General features: G+C 39.0%; 1 protein-coding gene across 1 annotated transcript in view; it reads left to right on the top strand.

Annotated features, from left to right (window-relative positions):
• Positions 1 to 18,649, top strand: part of LOC149179432 (acyl-acyl carrier protein thioesterase TE3, chloroplastic-like) — a 75,499-nt gene that overhangs the window by 37,464 nt on the left and 19,386 nt on the right. The window contains exon 2 of the mRNA XM_089422466.1: positions 8,762 to 8,862. Within this exon, the coding sequence (XP_089278592.1) occupies positions 8,762 to 8,862 (101 nt within the window). The remainder of the gene's footprint in view (positions 1 to 8,761; positions 8,863 to 18,649) is intronic.

Below are 18,649 nucleotides of genomic sequence, written 5' to 3'. Positions count from 1 at the left end.
TGGGGAAACCCTTCGTCAATTCTTCTTATATGTTCTTCAATAGTTCAACAGAGAGAGAGAGATAGAGATAGTACATTTACAACAGAAGTCAACACTTTGATTTATCTAGATAAGAACATAGATCATCTCCTAGGATGATGATACATGAGATCAGTTGAAGACATGCTGCTTCAACTGATTCTCCAAGGTGACTCCTTCACCTATCATAGTGCTGCATCTCGTCATCATGCTGCACCTCACCATGTTGCACCATGCTGCACCCATCATCACAATGCTGGACCTCATGCTGTTGCTGTCCCAGTGTTTAGCACTGTTGTACATAGTGCCATTGCTGCACCATGCTTACTGCTGTTCCAATGTACTTGCAACACTGTACCGCTGCTGTCCATGCTTTACCATGATGCTGTTGTCCATGATTCTTCATGCTTGCAGCTGTCCCATGTTGCATCATGCTTTACCATTGCATGCTGTAATACCTCATCATTACCATGTTGTCCCATTGCAGCACCAATGTCTAGCAATACTGATCTACGCCATGCTGCACCATCACTATTATTATGTGCACTATGTTGCACTGTACATTGTGCCATGTATTGCTGCTCCTATGTGCCATTGCTGCACCGATGTACAACTGCTACACCAATTACCATTGCTGTTATGACTGTGTTCAGGTTAGGGCATGACTTGTAGTCTACCACACAGTTAGGAGATAAGTCCTTTTAGGACAACGGTTTACCTTGGAGACCCTTCTCTCATGCCAAGATGCCTTCCAAAGGTCTTGTCCACCCTAGATTGCTTTTATCACAACCTCTAGCTGTGTGCTATGGCCTGCGGCCTAGCACAACAACTAGTTGTAGATTTTGGTCTGCCCAATGACACTCAAACATCACAGTTTCCTCCCTGAAGATCTCGGCTTATCTGGCTGCTCTTGGCAACACTAAAATGGATACACAATTCAGTCCTACGTTGATCTGTTCTTAGACTTGAGTGCAGACTTCTTTAGCGCACAACCTCACCTTATGACTGTGGCTCCCCGTCTTGCAAACAATCCTCAAAACATGCCTAGAACAACTTCTATTATTGCGCTGTCACCTACAACAACCCGAATTATCTCACGCTGTCAACATGCTTCTACTTGTTACGTTAGGTTTCCTTTGATCTGTGGGTAGGTCTTCTTTTGCTACGGCTTAAGGTCTCTTCTTAGCTGCGTATAGGGCTCCCTCTTTGCTGCGGATTAGGGTCTTTTCTTGCTGCGCATTAGAACCCCTATTGACTGTGGCTAGGGCTTCTTAGATCTACGACCAGATCTCCTTCAAGATTGTGGCTAGGGCTCTCCCTTCAACTGCGGCTAGGGCACCTTTGATGACTGCATCTAGGGCTCTCTTAGTTGACCCTTTCCACTGCGTCTTCCTTGAGAAAAGGCAAACCCAAACAAGTGGAGAGAGGGAGATCATGAGAGTTGTGTGTTCTCAAATGAATTCAAGGCACCTCTATTTATACTAAAACGTTGAGCACATGTGGAGTTTATTTGGTTGCAGGCCGACCTTGACGAATTGTCCCATAACACAAATAAATTCATATCTCCATGAATACTTATTGGAATCGGATGATCTTTAGATCAATCCTACACCTCTCGATGAGAGGGATCTAAGAAAAATATCAGCTGCCATTAATAAGATGACCCACATGGAGTTTGGCCCTAGTTGCCAATTTTAATAGTTTCTTCTCACATTATGTATGAAGCTGTAGGTGCTCCAATGCCTCTCTGCAGACCATCAAGAGTGGTCTCCTCCACCTGTGCAAAACCTTGCTTGTCAGCTGCATTTGTAGCCATGTCCTTTAATATCTGCCAGTGTGGACTTGATACCATGCTAGCCAATGACTCTCTTACCTTCAAAAGGTGCCTGAAGGTGAGGTAATAGCTAGAAAATCTAGTCTTTGCAATCTTCAACAACTCCAATCTTGAGTGACTGCGGAAAAGCCCATGGGTATTGCTATGATTTGTAATAAATATTATCATTTGTTTGCCTCTCTTGTACAAATCACCAATCCATTTGTATTGTTGGTTTTTTTCCTAATAATATCATGCACCAAAAGGTTCATTTTGTGAACCAAACACACAGACCAAAATATGTTGGGGTATTTATCCTCAATAATTACTCCCACTGCCTTAGAATTAGCAGCATTATCAGTGATGACTTGGATGACATTGTATGGCCCAATACGTTCAATTGTTTCAAGTAATGGTTCTGCAATGTTGATGCTGGTCTTGAACTTCTCTGAGTAATCATATGCTGAAAGAAAGATGGCACAACTAACAGACACAACAAGAACACTTATTAATGGCTTGCCTTTTACATTTTTCCATCCATAAGATACAATGGATACCCCGTGCTCATTCTACTCAAAGAATTGTGATATTTTTGTTTTTTCATGATCAAGTCCAATGGTTCTAGCCTTGTCATACCTAGGGCTCTTGTATCCTTTAGGGGCATCATTTATGGCAGAAACCATTTCATGCCAATAAGGTGAGCAAAGAACATTGAATGGTATCCCACATGCATAGAGAAACCGATAAATTTTTGAATCCACATCATTCCTACACCCTTCATCAAGGAAATCTGATATGGTTCTACGCCTTAAAGAGATGTTTGGTCATGTGCCTCCATATCCACTGCCATGGGAGGATGCTGAAGGAGTTCTTTGTGCATGTTGATGTGATTGTGAGCTATGTTCAAAGAAACCCTTTGATTTTTTAGATTTGTATTGGGCTTCCTCCTCTTCCCTTATGTATTTGGCTCTATCTGTTGCTGACACACTTGCACAAGTTTTGATTCCTATTGGTTTATCTTCATCCCATGGCCTTTTCCCACAAAGGTGCCTTCTGGCACGGGTGTATGAACCTGTGTAAGTTTTGTTGCAATGGGGGCAATCAAATTTAGTGGTTCCACCCCCTTTCCCTCCTTCAAGCCTAGAAACATATTTCCACAATGGGGTTTGGTCTTGTTTAGTTTTTTGGGCTGAATCATGTTCACTCTCTTCCTCCTCACCAAGGTACTCCTCTCCAGGGTTTTCATCAAATCCACTATAACCCACTTCTTCATCCTCTTCTTCATGATCAACCCTCCTCCTTCTACTCTCCAACACCATAATAACCAAAAAAGGAACCAAGAAGAAGAAAATGCCAAGCCATATAACCATGATGTTTGAACTTTGAAGTTTTGAGTCTGCAAAAAAATGGAGGAATGGGAATGGGAAATAGAGAAATTATTTATTTATTTATTTAGCAATGAACATAAAAAAATGTTAGATTAGAGTGTAGATCCTACCTCTTTGACCTTCAATCCCAAGCTCCAATCTCCCCTTTCAATCTCCTCAAGCTCCTCCAAGCTCCTCTCTCACCAAGCTCGTCTCTCCAAGCTCCAAACTCTCTCTTGCTCTAAAATCTCTTGCTCCTCTTGCTCTCAATGGATGAGGTGAATAATGGGAGGGGAGAGGGTCTATTTATCTTTTTCCGCCTCCTCTTTCCCTCCCTTTCCTCTCTCCTCTTCGCTATTGGCCGTTGCCCTCCCTCTCGTCCACGCAACTTTTTTTTTTCGGTGTCGACGGATGGGAGCGCTTTTTCAGAGGGGGAGCGGTGGGAGCGATCGCTCCTCGACTGCTTCTTCCGCTGAAAAAACGCTCTCGGAGTGTACGTGAGTGGTCAAGGAGAGAACGCTCCCCTAAATTCTCCTGAAAAACCAGGGAGAGTTTTTTTTGTTTGGAGCGCACTCCTGACTAGCTCCTGAATAGCTCCCACCCGGAGCGTGAATCGGGAGTGAGGACGTGAGGGGGGGTGCGCCCCCCCACAACCCTATACCGAATTGTAGTCACTCCAAGAGAGCCGAAGGTTTTGGGTCAAGGAAGGTCTCTCTAGCAAGGCGAATCATTGAGGAAGGGAAGTCAAGTCAAGCGAAGAAGAAAGGAGGAAAATTTGTCCATTTTCAAGCCACACATGTGACCTAGGGTTTTTGCAAAAGAAGTCGAAATTGTAGGTCTGCAACAACAAGTCAAAATTCCAAGCTAGGGCCAAAATCTGAAGCTGTGGAACAAATTTGACCAATGTTGACATGAAGGAAGTGAAGTTCATCAAGAAGAAGCTTTGACTTGGTCTTGGAGGGGTTTTGGGTCCAAGGGTCTAGGTCATGGAATTCGTCAATTGAAGATTCTATATGAAGAAGAATTCTTGTGGGTTTTCCTCTAAGATTGGAGAGGTTTTGGCCCTGGCTGATCGCCTACATCTTGTGTCCTTTTCCTTGTGTTCTTTATGATTTGGTAATTGTTTGATGAAGAAAACACTAATAGTAAACAAGCTAAAGAAGAAGCTAATCTAATGAAGTGAACATACCCCACAAACAATTATCAAAGCAGGAGAAATCATCCTATGCTACTGCCCCTCGATTTCTCAACACAATCTGTGCACAAGCTTCTCTTGCACACTCTTCCTCTCACAAGCTCCATGCACAAACTTGTGCATCCTATTGCTTGGGCTCACCAACTCGTGCTCACCAAAACAATGATTAAACTTGTGCCTTCGTTCCTCCTTTTAAAGAAAATTTGAATGGTTAAAATTAGTGAGTTCTTTGTTTGGAAAGTCAAATTGGGATTTTCTAGTTAACAATAGTTAACACAACTTGTTAAATAGCTCCTCCTAAAATTTTGGAGCCCTACTCCACTTGTTCTTTTAGTTTCCAAACTAACCCACACTAGAAAATCAAGAACATGACTTTCAATTTCAACACATCAGTTAACTACCTCATGCAATCCTAATTTTTAGGGAAACTACTAAATTTTAGGAACTTGACCATGCGTAAAAAGGAACTCGACTTTGACTCCTTGAATTAAGGCACAAATCAAGGAATCACTTTTCTCGCTAATTTTCAACATGCTCACTACTTGGAAAAGAAGCCTTGGCATTCTTGCTAAGTGCACACCATCTACACAGTGCCTGTTGCTTGATGTTGAAATTTGGTAGACCAGTGACAATCTGGCTCGTAATCAACAAAATGCCCTATAGTGTAGGTGTCCCATCCTCTTGTGCCATAACTCACAGAGATTGTCACTGCTATGAACCAAGGCTTGAACTGGTTTATCTTGTAACCTCTATAGATTTCCCTCTCTAACCCCAATGTCCTTCGTAGTGTCAAGGCTAGATTTCTTCAGTCAAATGAGTACTTGCCGTTTCTGAAACATAACGACAAAACCCCAATCCTCCATAACTAAGTCTGAGAGCAAATTCTTCCTAAGTCCTAGTACATATAACACGTCCTTGGCTTCAAAAGAATCATTAGATTCAAGTTGGAACAAAACTATTCCCATTGCCCTCACTAGATACTTAGTATCATTACCAAGCTCCGCATGAATATTCAAGTCCTTTGTTAGACTGCTAAATAATTCTTGTGTTCCTGTCAGGTGATGAAATGTACCACTATCCAAGTACCATGCACTCTTAGTGATTGTGTTGGTAGAAGGGAAAGAGACTAGTGAGAAGTCCTTTTCAAACTTTGCAACAAACTCATCCAACTAATTTTCTGCTAACGTTGCTACTTGTTGTAATTTTCTCTTACCCTTCTTCTTCTTTGGACACCAAGATGCATAATGTCCATTCTTTAGCATATGAAGCACTTGATCTTGCTCAAGTCCTTCCCTAACTGTGAGGTTAACCCTTCACCTTCACCCTTTTTGTCGGAACCTTTTCATTTGCCCTTTTTCGCTTGATTGACAAGGCCTAGATTCTCATCTCCTCCTTGCTTGCTAGCTTCAAACTCTTTCTAGATGTAGTCATCCCAAAGCCTCTCAAAAGACGGAAGTTTCTCTTGACCGCATATACCCTTGAAAATGGTTTACAATGTGAAAATTCCTTGATTACAATTAATGGTTATTATTCTCCTAATTATTAGCAGTTTAATTGTTTACGACAATTAACGAATAATTCACAACCACAATCTTCACAATAAAATATGTTGTAGAAAATAAATCAGGAATTGAGAAATAAATGCACACACATAAAAATCGACAAAATAATTTTTGGACTAAAAAGTCCCCGGAGAAACCTTGAAGGGAAAACTAGTGTAACAGATGAGGGTTTATTTTTATTATGCAGCAAATTCTGGGAGTACAATAATCTAGATGCAAAACTGACAATCCTCTAGTAAATACACTAGTAAAATCTCTAGGAGATATTTTCTCCCTCTGCAAATCAACTCGGCCTCCCATTGTCCTGCTCACACTCCTCACCATAAATGCGCGCTGTTGGCCTGGAACGATTCGCACTGCCGGGTAGCTAGCTATAGATGTGCTGTCCTGCCTCTTTCGGCCTCTTTAAAAATCCGCTTTGCCTTCCGGATGATCTTTCTGACCTCTGACAATTGAAACGACCTCTCTCCAGGCACTCACATTAGGGTTTCTAGCTGGTCACACTGGCTGCACGACCTCTCTGCAAAATAATTTCTGCTTCCTTTTTCCTGCCTCTCTGACATTGGAAAACTGTTGGGAAACTCTCCAGAATCCTCCTCCCCAATTATCTGCGGCTCCCTCTCTTTGATGCTTTCTCTGGCTCGAACTTTCTCCTTTGCCGAATCACTGTAATTGGGTAGCTCGACCTGCCAAGGTAAGTCACTCTCCGTCTTTTATTTATCTCCATCCCATCGATTTGCTCTTATAATATCTCGCTAGAGCTTCAATGACCACAATTAGATCCTTATCGATGGCTACTATCATCTCAAACTTGATCCAACTCATTTTTTGTATGTCTCTAGAGCATAAGTTGATCTCCTTAATTAATTCACTCTAATTAACCACTTTTCCTAAGTTAGACTTAAGAAATATTTAAATGATGGCTAATTAATTTAATTAATGCGTTTCACAAGTTTATCTCGCGAAACCCTTTTGGTTATTGGAGATCTCGTGTTCCTTAGCCTCTTCGAAACAAATTGAGACTAGAACACTTGTCCGATGTTACCAAATTGATCAAAAACTAACACTCGCTCTTAGTGAGGAAGGTCTTCTCTCCCCAACATCTCTCATCTGTAGTCGGACCATGTTGCTATTGTCTGACATTTGCAACAGACTATCACTGTCCACCAAGCTACTGTGCATACTTTGATTCACCTGTTAAACCTGTAGCTGAACCATTCTACGTCTGCGCTGCTGCTGACACTGCACTGTGCCTCCCTGCACTGCTACCAACACTACCTACGCTGCATCTGATCTCATGCTATTCTGTTGCTGCAACTACTACAACTGAGAACTGATCTACTGTTCCTTCAACTGGTTTTTGCAACTGTCCCTTGAGGCTCTGACTGTAACTAGCCTTGCTCATGTGTTTTTATAAAATCAAAATAATGATTAAATTCTATGGTTATGTCTTTTTGGGAATCAACTAAATGTTTCTTTCAAGACTACAATATAGAATTGATTTTATTTGGCTAAGAGTAGTGCTAGGATGGCTAACCTTTTGAAAATGTAGTCAATGGATGTGTAATATGTGATAATTAATATTAGAACATAACATAGAATTGTTCAAGTGGCAATCTAAGGGTCATGACGAAATAGGTCAAGTTGTGAATAGGTCAAATGCAAAATTACCTAGGTGAATTACTATTTTAGGCATGTGGTTATACTTCAAAGATAAGAGTTAAAGGTTATTTCATTTATTGGAATTATAGAAATCCTTGTTCTATCTATAAAAAATGCAATAATTTGGTCGAATTTAACATGAATAGGTTGTTTAGAGCTTGCATTGAAGGTGCTTTGGGAGAAAACTCTATATTAATAAACTCCAAAATAAGTGCATTAAGCTTAGGTTATCCACTAGGAAGGATAGTTATTTAAGGAGGTATCTTATTGATATATGGCACATTACATTCAACATTATATTTGAATTGATTAATGTGCCCTATTTTTGTGAAAGGTATATCCTTAGCTGCCATTTCATATGCATATCAAATAAGAACACTAGTTGAAGTTTGAATTAGTAACATCTTGGTATGTGATGAATTTGGAAGTTCACTAGGTATATTACATCCCTAGTACTATGTGAAACCTTAGAATATTGGAGAATATTTTCTTACACATGTTAATTTCTTTGACAAATATTGTTCAATCATCTCATTTCATGTGATGCTTCAAATTTGTCATATACTTTTTAAAGCATAAAACAACTATGGATTCTCCTTGCATGGTTAAAAAGAGATTTATTAATTCTTGGCTTCAAGAACATGGTATTGTATTTGTAGGTAATGGAATTATTTTTTTGCATGTGATGTCTTAAGATCTTTTCATTAAATATTACTCTAGATGTTTTTTCAAGCATTTGATGTAGAGGCCCAATTAGATGGATATATGACATTTTGTTGGAACCCTTAGGAAATCTAGTCTTATTTCAACATATGTTATTATCTTTTAGTCACATATCCTAGTTCTTGATATTTTTCTCCATTATCTCTACTAGTATTTGATGAATTGTCTCTATAATATCTAGTAATATTTGATGAGTTCTTGTTGTGAAGCATATAGGCAAGATGATTTGTGTCTTAAGACATCAAACTAAACTAAATATTGCTATGCAACCATGTAATGCATTTATGTAACTCTAGTCACAATGTCTACTAGGATAGATTGACTAGTGATTAACTTTGTTGCATTTGAATTTGTAAGGTTGTTTTTGATTGTATTAATAGCATATGATTTTAATATGATATTTTTTTGACTGGACATGCAGTATGGATAAACCCTTTGAGCTCGAGTTAAAAGTGCGTGATTATGAATTGGACCAGTATGGAGTTGTCAACAATGCAACTTATGCAAGTTATTGCCAACATTGTAAGAATGATAGTATAATAGTAATTATTTGGATATGTTATTGGCATTTGATCTAAGATGATATATGTAGACTGAAACTAGTTAATTTGTATTAGTAAAATTTGTGTCGAGATGATGCAACAAAAGTACAAAATCTAAGGATTACAACCAAATGGGGCCATTCCAAAATTTTGTCTGAAAGATAGCACTATTCCTAACTATTGCAAGGGATACATATATTCAAAATAGATATTTATAGAGTAATCTTTGTAGTATATTCCTAAAATTAAAATAACAAAGCGCTTCATTTAGAGGGACATGGGATTGGAGGGGACCATTGAATCATGCAACAATCTTGTGTTTTTGTTGGAGCTGGAGCGTTCAAGATAGGGAGGCATTGAGTTCCTAGTGGGGACGAAGCTGTGCCTGAGTGGGTTAGAGAAGATTGATCTTTTAGTCTCATGATCCAAATGTCTTCAATTAAAGAGCGAAGGGCCTTGATTTCGCCATTCATCATTCATCTTTTGATTGGAATATCTACAATAATTCAACCTAAGAATCCGATCTCATAATTCTAATCCAGAGACAACAATCTTGAGAATTGAGCTCTTCGAATTCTTCCACCTGGTGTTCCTAAGCTAGCTTGCAAGATAAATTGGATCTGTTTTCCATCAGGCCTAAGACGACTAAATAAGGGGATACAAAGCAAACAAGATTGACAATGGGAGGGAAAGGACTAAGTTGGTCGGAAGGGGATGAGTCTAGAGAATGAAAGAATTGCGAGGGATTAATTGCTCGATGGCTGATTAGAACAACAATAATTAAGTTTCCCATCAGAGTAGAGGCCCTCTATGATGATTAGGTGACTAGACGAAGAGGGTTTGCCATTGCAGAAGAGATCTGTTGAGGAACCTGTTGCCACACAATCTAGCAGGGGTCCTAGGAGGGGTACCTAAGGGACAACTACTATACCAAATGACAACAATGGGACAAAGACCCACTGTCACCTTAGTTAGTGTCCCCTGCTCTTTATATACTTTCACCGATGGGAGGAGTCTCGGTATGATGGGAATCACCAATAATGATAGGATCAATGACAAGGTATGATGTGTTTTCCAATGCCCATTCAAAGGAGAGGCTCAATTAGGGCTTAATGCTTCAAGAGAAGCTAACGACTCTCCAAGAGAGATGTATTAGGAAGACCTAGACCTAGGTTTAGGGGTATTCAATAATCACAAGAATGCCTAAGGTCAAGGCTCCAAAGATGTTAAGGACCTCTTAAGAAGCTCTATAAGATGATTATATACCTTTAAATAAGCTTTTTCTATGCTTGAGAAAGACCTGGAATGAGACCACACAAGATCTAGGGTGTATGAATAACCATGGGAGGAGACCCTCCAAGGAGCTTACTTCGTCAAGTAGTGTAAGGAAAAGGTTTAGACTGATTTATTCTACTGAATACTGTTAGAAAATCAGAAAGGCAGAAATATTTTCTTCTGTTGATAATTACTTATGATATCTTTGTGTTCTTATTAACTTTCTTATCTTGTTCTTTTATCTTTGTTTCATCAAGCAATTATCAAAAACAAAACATGAAGATCAAGACACCAGATGTAGGCACTCTGCTAGGGCTAAATCCCCTCTATAGGGGAAAACCTAGTAAAACTCTTCCACTATAAAATTCAAGTTGAGATAGACCAAGACCCTAGACCAAGACCCTAGACCAAAAGACCTTCCTCCTCCACCAAGTCAGCCTTCCAATACGATTCAACAAATTTCAGTAGTCTCTTCTTGTCTAGCAGCTTCAACCTAGCAACAACCCATAATTTCGGTCCCCAACAAATCCAGAATTTTGGCCCAACTATATTATTGCAACTTCAGCCTTTCCAGCAACTCAACAACTTCACACATGTGAGAGAGAGAGAGAGAGAGAATTTCGACTTCTTGTGCTCGATAATGACCTCCTTCTCTAGCCTCTTCCACCTTCTTCCTTAAATTTCACACTTTTTACTTCCCTCAACAATTGCAGATCGAATTTTGTGAGTGAGTGCTCCAAATGAGGTCGAGTTGCTGCCTTTAAATAGGAGATTCTGCTCCACAGTTTGGCCGACTTGTCCAGTTTGATTTCGACTTGGTGGAGGAGACCTAATTGACCTATTTTACATTAAAATAATTTTCTTTCTTGACAAATGAAGCCCAAGTTTTACATTATGACATAACCCCTACAATGGAGGCTTTGACCTAAAAACGATTGACCCAAGCATGAAACCCATGCTTTAATAAGTCAATTTCTTTAATACTAAAATTTCTTTTTCTTTCTTTTGACAAATACATTACATCATGACTCAAATACAATTATGAAGACCGACACTAGTTACATTCTTCAACACTCCCTCCTAACTAGGGAGGTATTCATAATTACATATATATACAGAGGTACATGGAAGATCTCAAAATGATATGCTTTATGAAGAGTCACAACACACGTAGTGCTACAGATTAGATACCTAATTAGGGTACTCTAATCAGGTGGGACTAAGATGGACTCAAGCTTTAGCTACTCTAGGTACCATTAGTCTTTTAAGCTCTATTGCCAACCCAAGGATCTAGGATCCAAGGTCGGAGCTCCATGATCAATGCCACCCTCCCTACTTCAGGATCTAGACATCAACACATAGGTCGACCAGATGTCCTCCCAAGCATCTTGCCATAAGATGCTTCATCTCTCCTAATCAACTAAATTAGATATATCCATCAATCCAAGTATGCTTCAAACGTTCAATCTTTTATGGAGAGATCCTGCACAATCACAACCCCATTTAGTAATAAATGTATATATACAAGTAAACACAAACCTTCGAGGTCCTCAATCATTCTAATGCTGCTTATATTATCTTCAATCTTATCGGAAGTTTTCCTTTTCTATTTCTTCAGCAACACCAAATACAATCTCAGTACTTCTCAAGTCTTTTTTATAACTTTATGAATCACGAACATTCATTTGTAGTACTTTCATTCATTCAGTTTCACTCTTACTTAAAGGTATTATGCTTTTGCCGTAATATGCCCTCACTCTCAATTGGGGATATATACCGTTTCTTTTATCCAAGCTCCCTCTCAATTTGAGGAGACCAACAACTTCATAACATTGGAGAAACTTCATTCTTTCAAGGCTTCATTTCTTTATTATGGCATCAAGGTCATCTTGATCATCATCATTCTTATAGCTTCCTTCATCATGCTCATCCTTATCATCTTCAATTTGTGAATATCTTGAATATTATCTACTTGCAAATATTCAATAACAAGTACAACTAAATACAAATATACAGGAGCATGAAGACAACTATAATATGTTTATCATTTTAAAACAATAGAAGCATCAAAACATTCAAACTTTAGACATCAAATACCTAAACCTAGTTAGGTTCATTATCAACAAGAGGCACATCTTTTGATATACTAGACTTCAACTTCTTGCTAGGGTTTTGTCATAAACCCTAAACTTTATCTTCGAGACATAAAGCCTTAGATATCAACAATTCAATAACAATTCGATCATAGTACAATATATATCTAAGGTTTCAACAATAAGCTTTTAGAATTACATGTCATACTCTACTAGGGTTTGTTGCAAACCATAGATTTTATCATCAAATCTATATGATATCGAAAACTATATCCTAGAATATCAATTTCTACTAGGGTTTTGTTACAAACCCTAGATTTTACAAACTAAATCAGTAAGTTAGCATACTTGGGTATACATATCTAGGATGCACTAGCATTTCACATCAATATCTACTAGGTAAACCCAAGACACAAACATCAAAGTTAGATATTCAACAATTTCATTCAGACTAGGGTTCTGATCATATGGACGAATATATACCTATGGTTTCATTTGTAGGATCTTACTATAACTATTACAAAGGTTTTTGTTTGTAAACCCTAATTCACCAAACCCTAAAGATCTAGGGTTTCAATATATAGCTTAGACATTAACAACAAACCCTAAAGAACTAGGGTTTCTATCATAACAATACGAAAACCCTAAATTTCAAGAGAATAGGATTTATGTTCTAGACAAACCCTAAGAAGACTAAGGCTTCATTATTAACATTGCCATACCTTTAGCATTTAAAAGGATAGGGTTTTACAGTGAACCCTAAAGGTTAGGGTTTCACAAGAATGATCAAAATGATAGTATAACGAGGGTAGATTCAATCTAATGATTAATCACCTTAACAAGAATCTTTTAAGATTCAAAATCCTAGACATAACGATGTCAATGATGTAAAGGAAATTTCAAAAGAGAATGAACATACCTTTTCTTGTAACAAAGCTTGTAGTTTAAGACATACCTTGAATTGTTCTTTAATAAACCTCGTAAACGCTTCTCCTCCAACCCCAGCTTATCCTAGTACTTCACATACTTTCCCTTCACTAGTGGCTTTGTGACAACATCTGCCACCTACTCCTTTGTAGAAGTGAACTACAATCTCACAACACCCCTCTGGATCCTGTCTTTGATGAAGCGACATCTAATCTCGATATGCTTGGACCAATCATGAAACACATGATTTTTAAAGAGCTTAATGCAACTATGATTATCACAACGTATCACCGTTGGCCTAGTCTACAGATAAATAATCCTGCAACCATCTTGCCGAGCCACACTGCCTCACAACTTGCCATACTTGCTGCCATGTACTCTTCCTTTGCTGAATTGAGTGCCACTGAGTGCTGCTTCTTGCTGAACCATGAGATCATGGCTGATCCCAAGCTGTAACAACATCTAGTTGTGGACTTTTTGTCCATCACACTCCCTGCCCAATCAGAATTTGTGTACCCCTTCAGCTCCACTCCTCCAGCTCTGACATATCTCAGTCCAAAGTCTACTGTCCCACACAGGTATTTCAACACATGCTTCATTGCCGCCTAATGAACCTGTCTCTTCTCTACCATGAATTCGCTGAGTATATTCACAACAAAACATATATCTAGCCTAGTGTTGACCAGATACATCAAGGATTCTATAAACTATGTATACAGTGTGGGATTCACTAGTTCACCTTCAAAACTGCTCAAATTTTTCAGGTTAGTGATCATAGGTGTAAACATAGGCCTATAATCCTCCATTTTGAATCTGATCAAGGTCTCCATTGCATACTTGCCCTGTCGAAGGAAAATTTCTCACGACCGCTGCCACACCTCCAATCCAAAAAAGTAATGCATGAACTTGATGTCCTTCATGGCGAATTCCGAAGCAAGATCCTCTTTGCACATCCCTATGAGCTTCTATGATCCTGTCAAGAAGAGATCGTCCACATGCAATACCAATATGAGCGGTTCACCCTCAACGAGTACAAAGTACAAGTTAGGATCCTTCTCACTCTTGGTGAAGCCCAAACCAAGAATATATCCATTGATCATGGCATACCATGCATGCGAATTCTGCTTCGGCTAATGAAGGGCCTTCTTCAATCTGCATATATGGGAATCTCTCCCATATACCTAAAAATCCCGAGGATGCTTAATATACACCTCCTCGTCGATTACCCAATTGAGGAAAACAATCTTCACATCCATCTGATGTATCCTCCACCCCATCTTTGAAGTGATGGACATAACTGCTCCAATAGATGCATATTTGGCGATTGGTGCCAATGTCTCTTTGTAATCCACTCCCTACTTTTGGGAGAACCCTCTTACCATGAACCTCACTTTATATTTCTTGATACTGTCATTTGTTGCATGTTTGATCTTGTAGATCCATCGAGAAGTGACCATAGACTTCCCCTCCGGTCTCGACACTATATCCCAAACATCATTGTCCATGATGGAGCTATACTCTATCATGACATCTCTCCAAACTTACTCACCTATAGTCTCCTCAAAAGTGGATGGCTTCGGCTCGCAGATGCTGCTCGATAGCGCCAAAGAACTGGAATATTTGGTTGATGGTCTACTTTGCCTGAAAGTACTGCTAGGAACTTGCACATGGTCCAAATTTGTTGGTTGTGTCCCTACTAGTGCTGCTGGTCCTTGCTCAACTTAGGAGCCTCATGCTCCTTCTCTACCACTACTAGCTGTAGGAATTTACAGGGTAAGTTCCTTAGATAGAACACCAAAGGACACCGCTCACAAACAGATCACAGATCAATACACCAGTATTCTTGACTTGGTTAAAACCCTCAAAGAGGGAAACAGTCCACGGCCTGAGCCAATGCGACCACTTCAGGCAATTTATTAATAAAAGAAAGAAAATTTACATAAGCTTCTCTCATGAATGGTCACCTTACAAATGACCCTCCATGTTCTTTAAATAGATATCGTGGACCAATCGGGTGTTAAGCCACGGATCAAGTGTCAGTAATATCAAGGAGAGAATGAACTGTCAGATCACTTCATGTTTAGAACATATCGTGACCATCGGATTGTAAGTTACAAAAGTACATAGTAAAGAAACACACTTTACCTAACTCTACACTAGACCAAGTTATACTTAACTATTTCCTATGTGTCGGAATATCCTAACATTGGCTCTCGCTCATGAGCAGTGTTGAACGACTTGTACTCGTATAAGACTCGTTTGGCTATTGACTTGGCAACCTGTATAAGACTCGGGAATGACCTGGATAAGACTCATATAAGAGTCGGAAAATTTTCTTCCATCCATTTTCCCTTTCCCTCCACATGATCTCCAAAAAAAATAAAGAAGAAAAAATCGAATTTGAGGGTCTTCACGGGTCTTATGCGGGTTCAATGCGAGTTGAATGCGGGTAAATGAGTTTAATGCGGGTCTTCACGGGTACGGGTAAGAACCGCGGGTTCTATGCGAGTTACTCATCTCACTATAAGAATTGTCAAGACCCGTGGGTACTTGTCGGTCTTATAAGGGTCATGCTTCATGGCTCATGAGATCTCTTGAGGGTCTTGTCCTCATCAAATCAGAAATCCCTGTTGAAAAATGTAACTAGGTTCGGTCTTCATAATGACATGTGTAATTATGATTTTATGTAATTGATGTAAAGAAGAAAATAAAATTATTTTTGTAATGCTTGAATCATGGGTTTCATGATCAAGGAATTTTATTTTATAGTTAAGGCTCCCATTGTGAGCCTTTAGGGTTGGTCATCAAGTCATAAAGTCTAGGGAGTCAATGTTATGTATTAAAGACATGTTACATATTGTAAATAGTAATTTTGTTTGAGTCATTAACACTCCAAGATGTCTTCATAAGCACTCCTTCATGTCGCCCCTGAAAAGAATATGGGGATCTTTCTAGAATGGGAAGTCGGCCTAACCCATGGCTCAAGTCGGCTTATTCTTGATGGAAAAACCACTATAGATAGGGCAGCTCAGCCTCACCTAAGATAGAACTCGATCAAGCATCATGGAAGGGAAAAGAAGTGCGAAGTTCATAAAAAAGGAAGCCTATCACCAAACGAAGGAAAGAAGATCATAATTGAGTCTAATTTCTGATCTGTTCTGGGTTAACATGCTCCACATGTGCAAGGAATAGGTGTTGTCTACTCTAGAAGTAGCCAAGGTATTATAGTCACAATTGAAGGTCAGATCGAGGAGAAAGTTAGGTTGGTTCTCAAACCGAATTACCAAAGGAGAAGCCTCCACCTAGACCGAAGGAATTCAAGATATCATACTTAATTAAGTACTGCAACTAGGGTTTCTGAAGAAGGGCCGAAAGTTGCAGATTTGAACTAAGGGACCGAAATTTGAAGGATAGCCGAGATAGTGGGAGAAGGAGGAAGTTTGACCATTGTTGACTCAGGGAAGGAGTCAAACTTAGAAGGCTTGTGACTTGGTCTTGGAGAGGTTGTTGTGTCAAGGGTCTTGGTCTTGGTATTCGTCAATTGAAGTCTCTATAAGAAGAAGAATTCGTTTTGGGTTTCCTCTAAAGTTGGAGAGGTTTTGGCCCTGGCTGGTCACCTACATTCTGTATCTCGTCTCTATATTGCCTATGCTTTGGTAACTGTTTGATGAAGAAAAACACTATAATAATCTAAACAAAAGAGAAGAACCTAATCTAAAGAAGTAAAAAGCACTCATAGGAAGTTATCATTAGAAGAGAAATCTTACAATCCTAATGCCCTAGATTTCTCAACATGTTATCAGAGCTAAGGTGACAAAATCAAGGAAATGGCATCTCATGAAGGGACACTCAAGCATTCAAGGACCAAATCACGAGGAGGGCATCATAGCAAATCTAGAAGATCATCTTGAAGTCAAGATCTTCAAAGAAGTGTCAAAACCCTCGATTAGGGAAGAAATGTACACCATAAGAAGCCTTGGGATCCTCAAGTCATCATCTAAAGACTAGAAAGACCCAGCTCAAGTCGAAGAGATCTACAGATCAAAGTAACTTGAAGACTACTTAGCCAAGAGAAGCAAGATCAAGGACGCTGTCATCATCATAAAAAATTCTAAGGCAATCACTCTCGTTGAAATAAGTATTTCATCTCAAAAGAAAATCCTTATCCTGGAAGAAGATCATCCAAGAAGCATCAAGACCATCAAAAATTCATCATCAATCATCATCAACAAGGACATCACCATCAAAGGATCTAAAGTAATCTCCCTGTCTGTGGAGTCAAGGATCACTCTTGAAGAGAACAATCTTCATCAAGGAGAAGTTCTCTATTATCTATATCATCATCAAATTCAAGGAAGCAGCAAGTGGAAGAAGCATCTTCACAAGTAAGTATATTTATGTCTACATCTGAATATGTCAAAATGTCTTTTTGCAAGGAAAGCAACAAATTGGTTGGGGCTTCAAAATTTCTTGCATGGAAGAAGAGGACAAATATGAATCTCATTGAAAATGAGGTCATGGAACATGTTAAAGGCTCAATCACCAAACCTCCAAAAGAAGATGCTCAAACACTTGCAAGTTTTATGAAAGGGGAAGTAAGGGCTCAAAGGATTGTCATAGAATCAATTAAGGATCCCTCATCCCATATGTATCTAAACTCGAAACTTCAAAAGAAATATATGACAAACTGGTAGAGTTGTTTTCCGTAAGCACTGCAGGAGAAGTTATCTCATTAAGGCAAGAACTCTACAAGCTAAGGATATCAAAAGAAGAAGGAATAGCCTCATACTTTATGAGGATATCTAAAATAAGGGATCAACTTCAAGATTTGGGAGAAATAATGTCTGATAAGGAGATGACCACCATAGTACTAAATGCACTACCAGAGGAATGGGGTAATTTTACTTCAAGCATTTATGGGAAGAAAGAAGCTACTCCATTCAAGGATCTATGGTCACTATGCAAGATTGAAGAAACCAGGTTGAAGGCAAAAATTGATGTAGGATCAAGTGAGCAAAATCAAGCATATGCTACAATGACAAAAAGAAAGGGAAAGTTTGGAAAATTTGGTCCTCAGAAAAAGAAGAAGAACATGGCTAAGATTCAATGCTATGGATGTCAAGAATATGGGCATTACAAGAGAGATTGTCCTAAGCTCAAGAAAGACAATAACAAAAGGGGAAGAGAAGAAGCCCATATCACCGTGGAGGAAGTTGAAAATAAGAGATCCAAGAAAGAGGAAGTAAAAGATCTCTACTATGATTGAGATAGCCTTCCTCACCTAGTTCTTTTCAAGTTTCTGTAGTTAAGTTTTCGGTTGTAAAATATGGCTATCATGGGTCATTAAGGAACATGATAGGATGCATCATGGCATCAAAGAAGCATTAAAAGCAAGAGCTCGTGACATCATCATAGAGAAGCATGAAAGATAGCTGAAATAGAAGTCTATGGCAGTCACCCATGGAAGGATAT

This window comes from Pinus tabuliformis, chromosome 4_1 (assembly GCF_031772625.1).
Source record: "Pinus tabuliformis cultivar Carrire ecotype Pingquan chromosome 4_1, CPIR1, whole genome shotgun sequence".
NCBI lineage: Eukaryota > Viridiplantae > Streptophyta > Pinopsida > Pinales > Pinaceae > Pinus > Pinus tabuliformis.
This window is presented reverse-complemented; position numbering and strand designations above follow the sequence as displayed.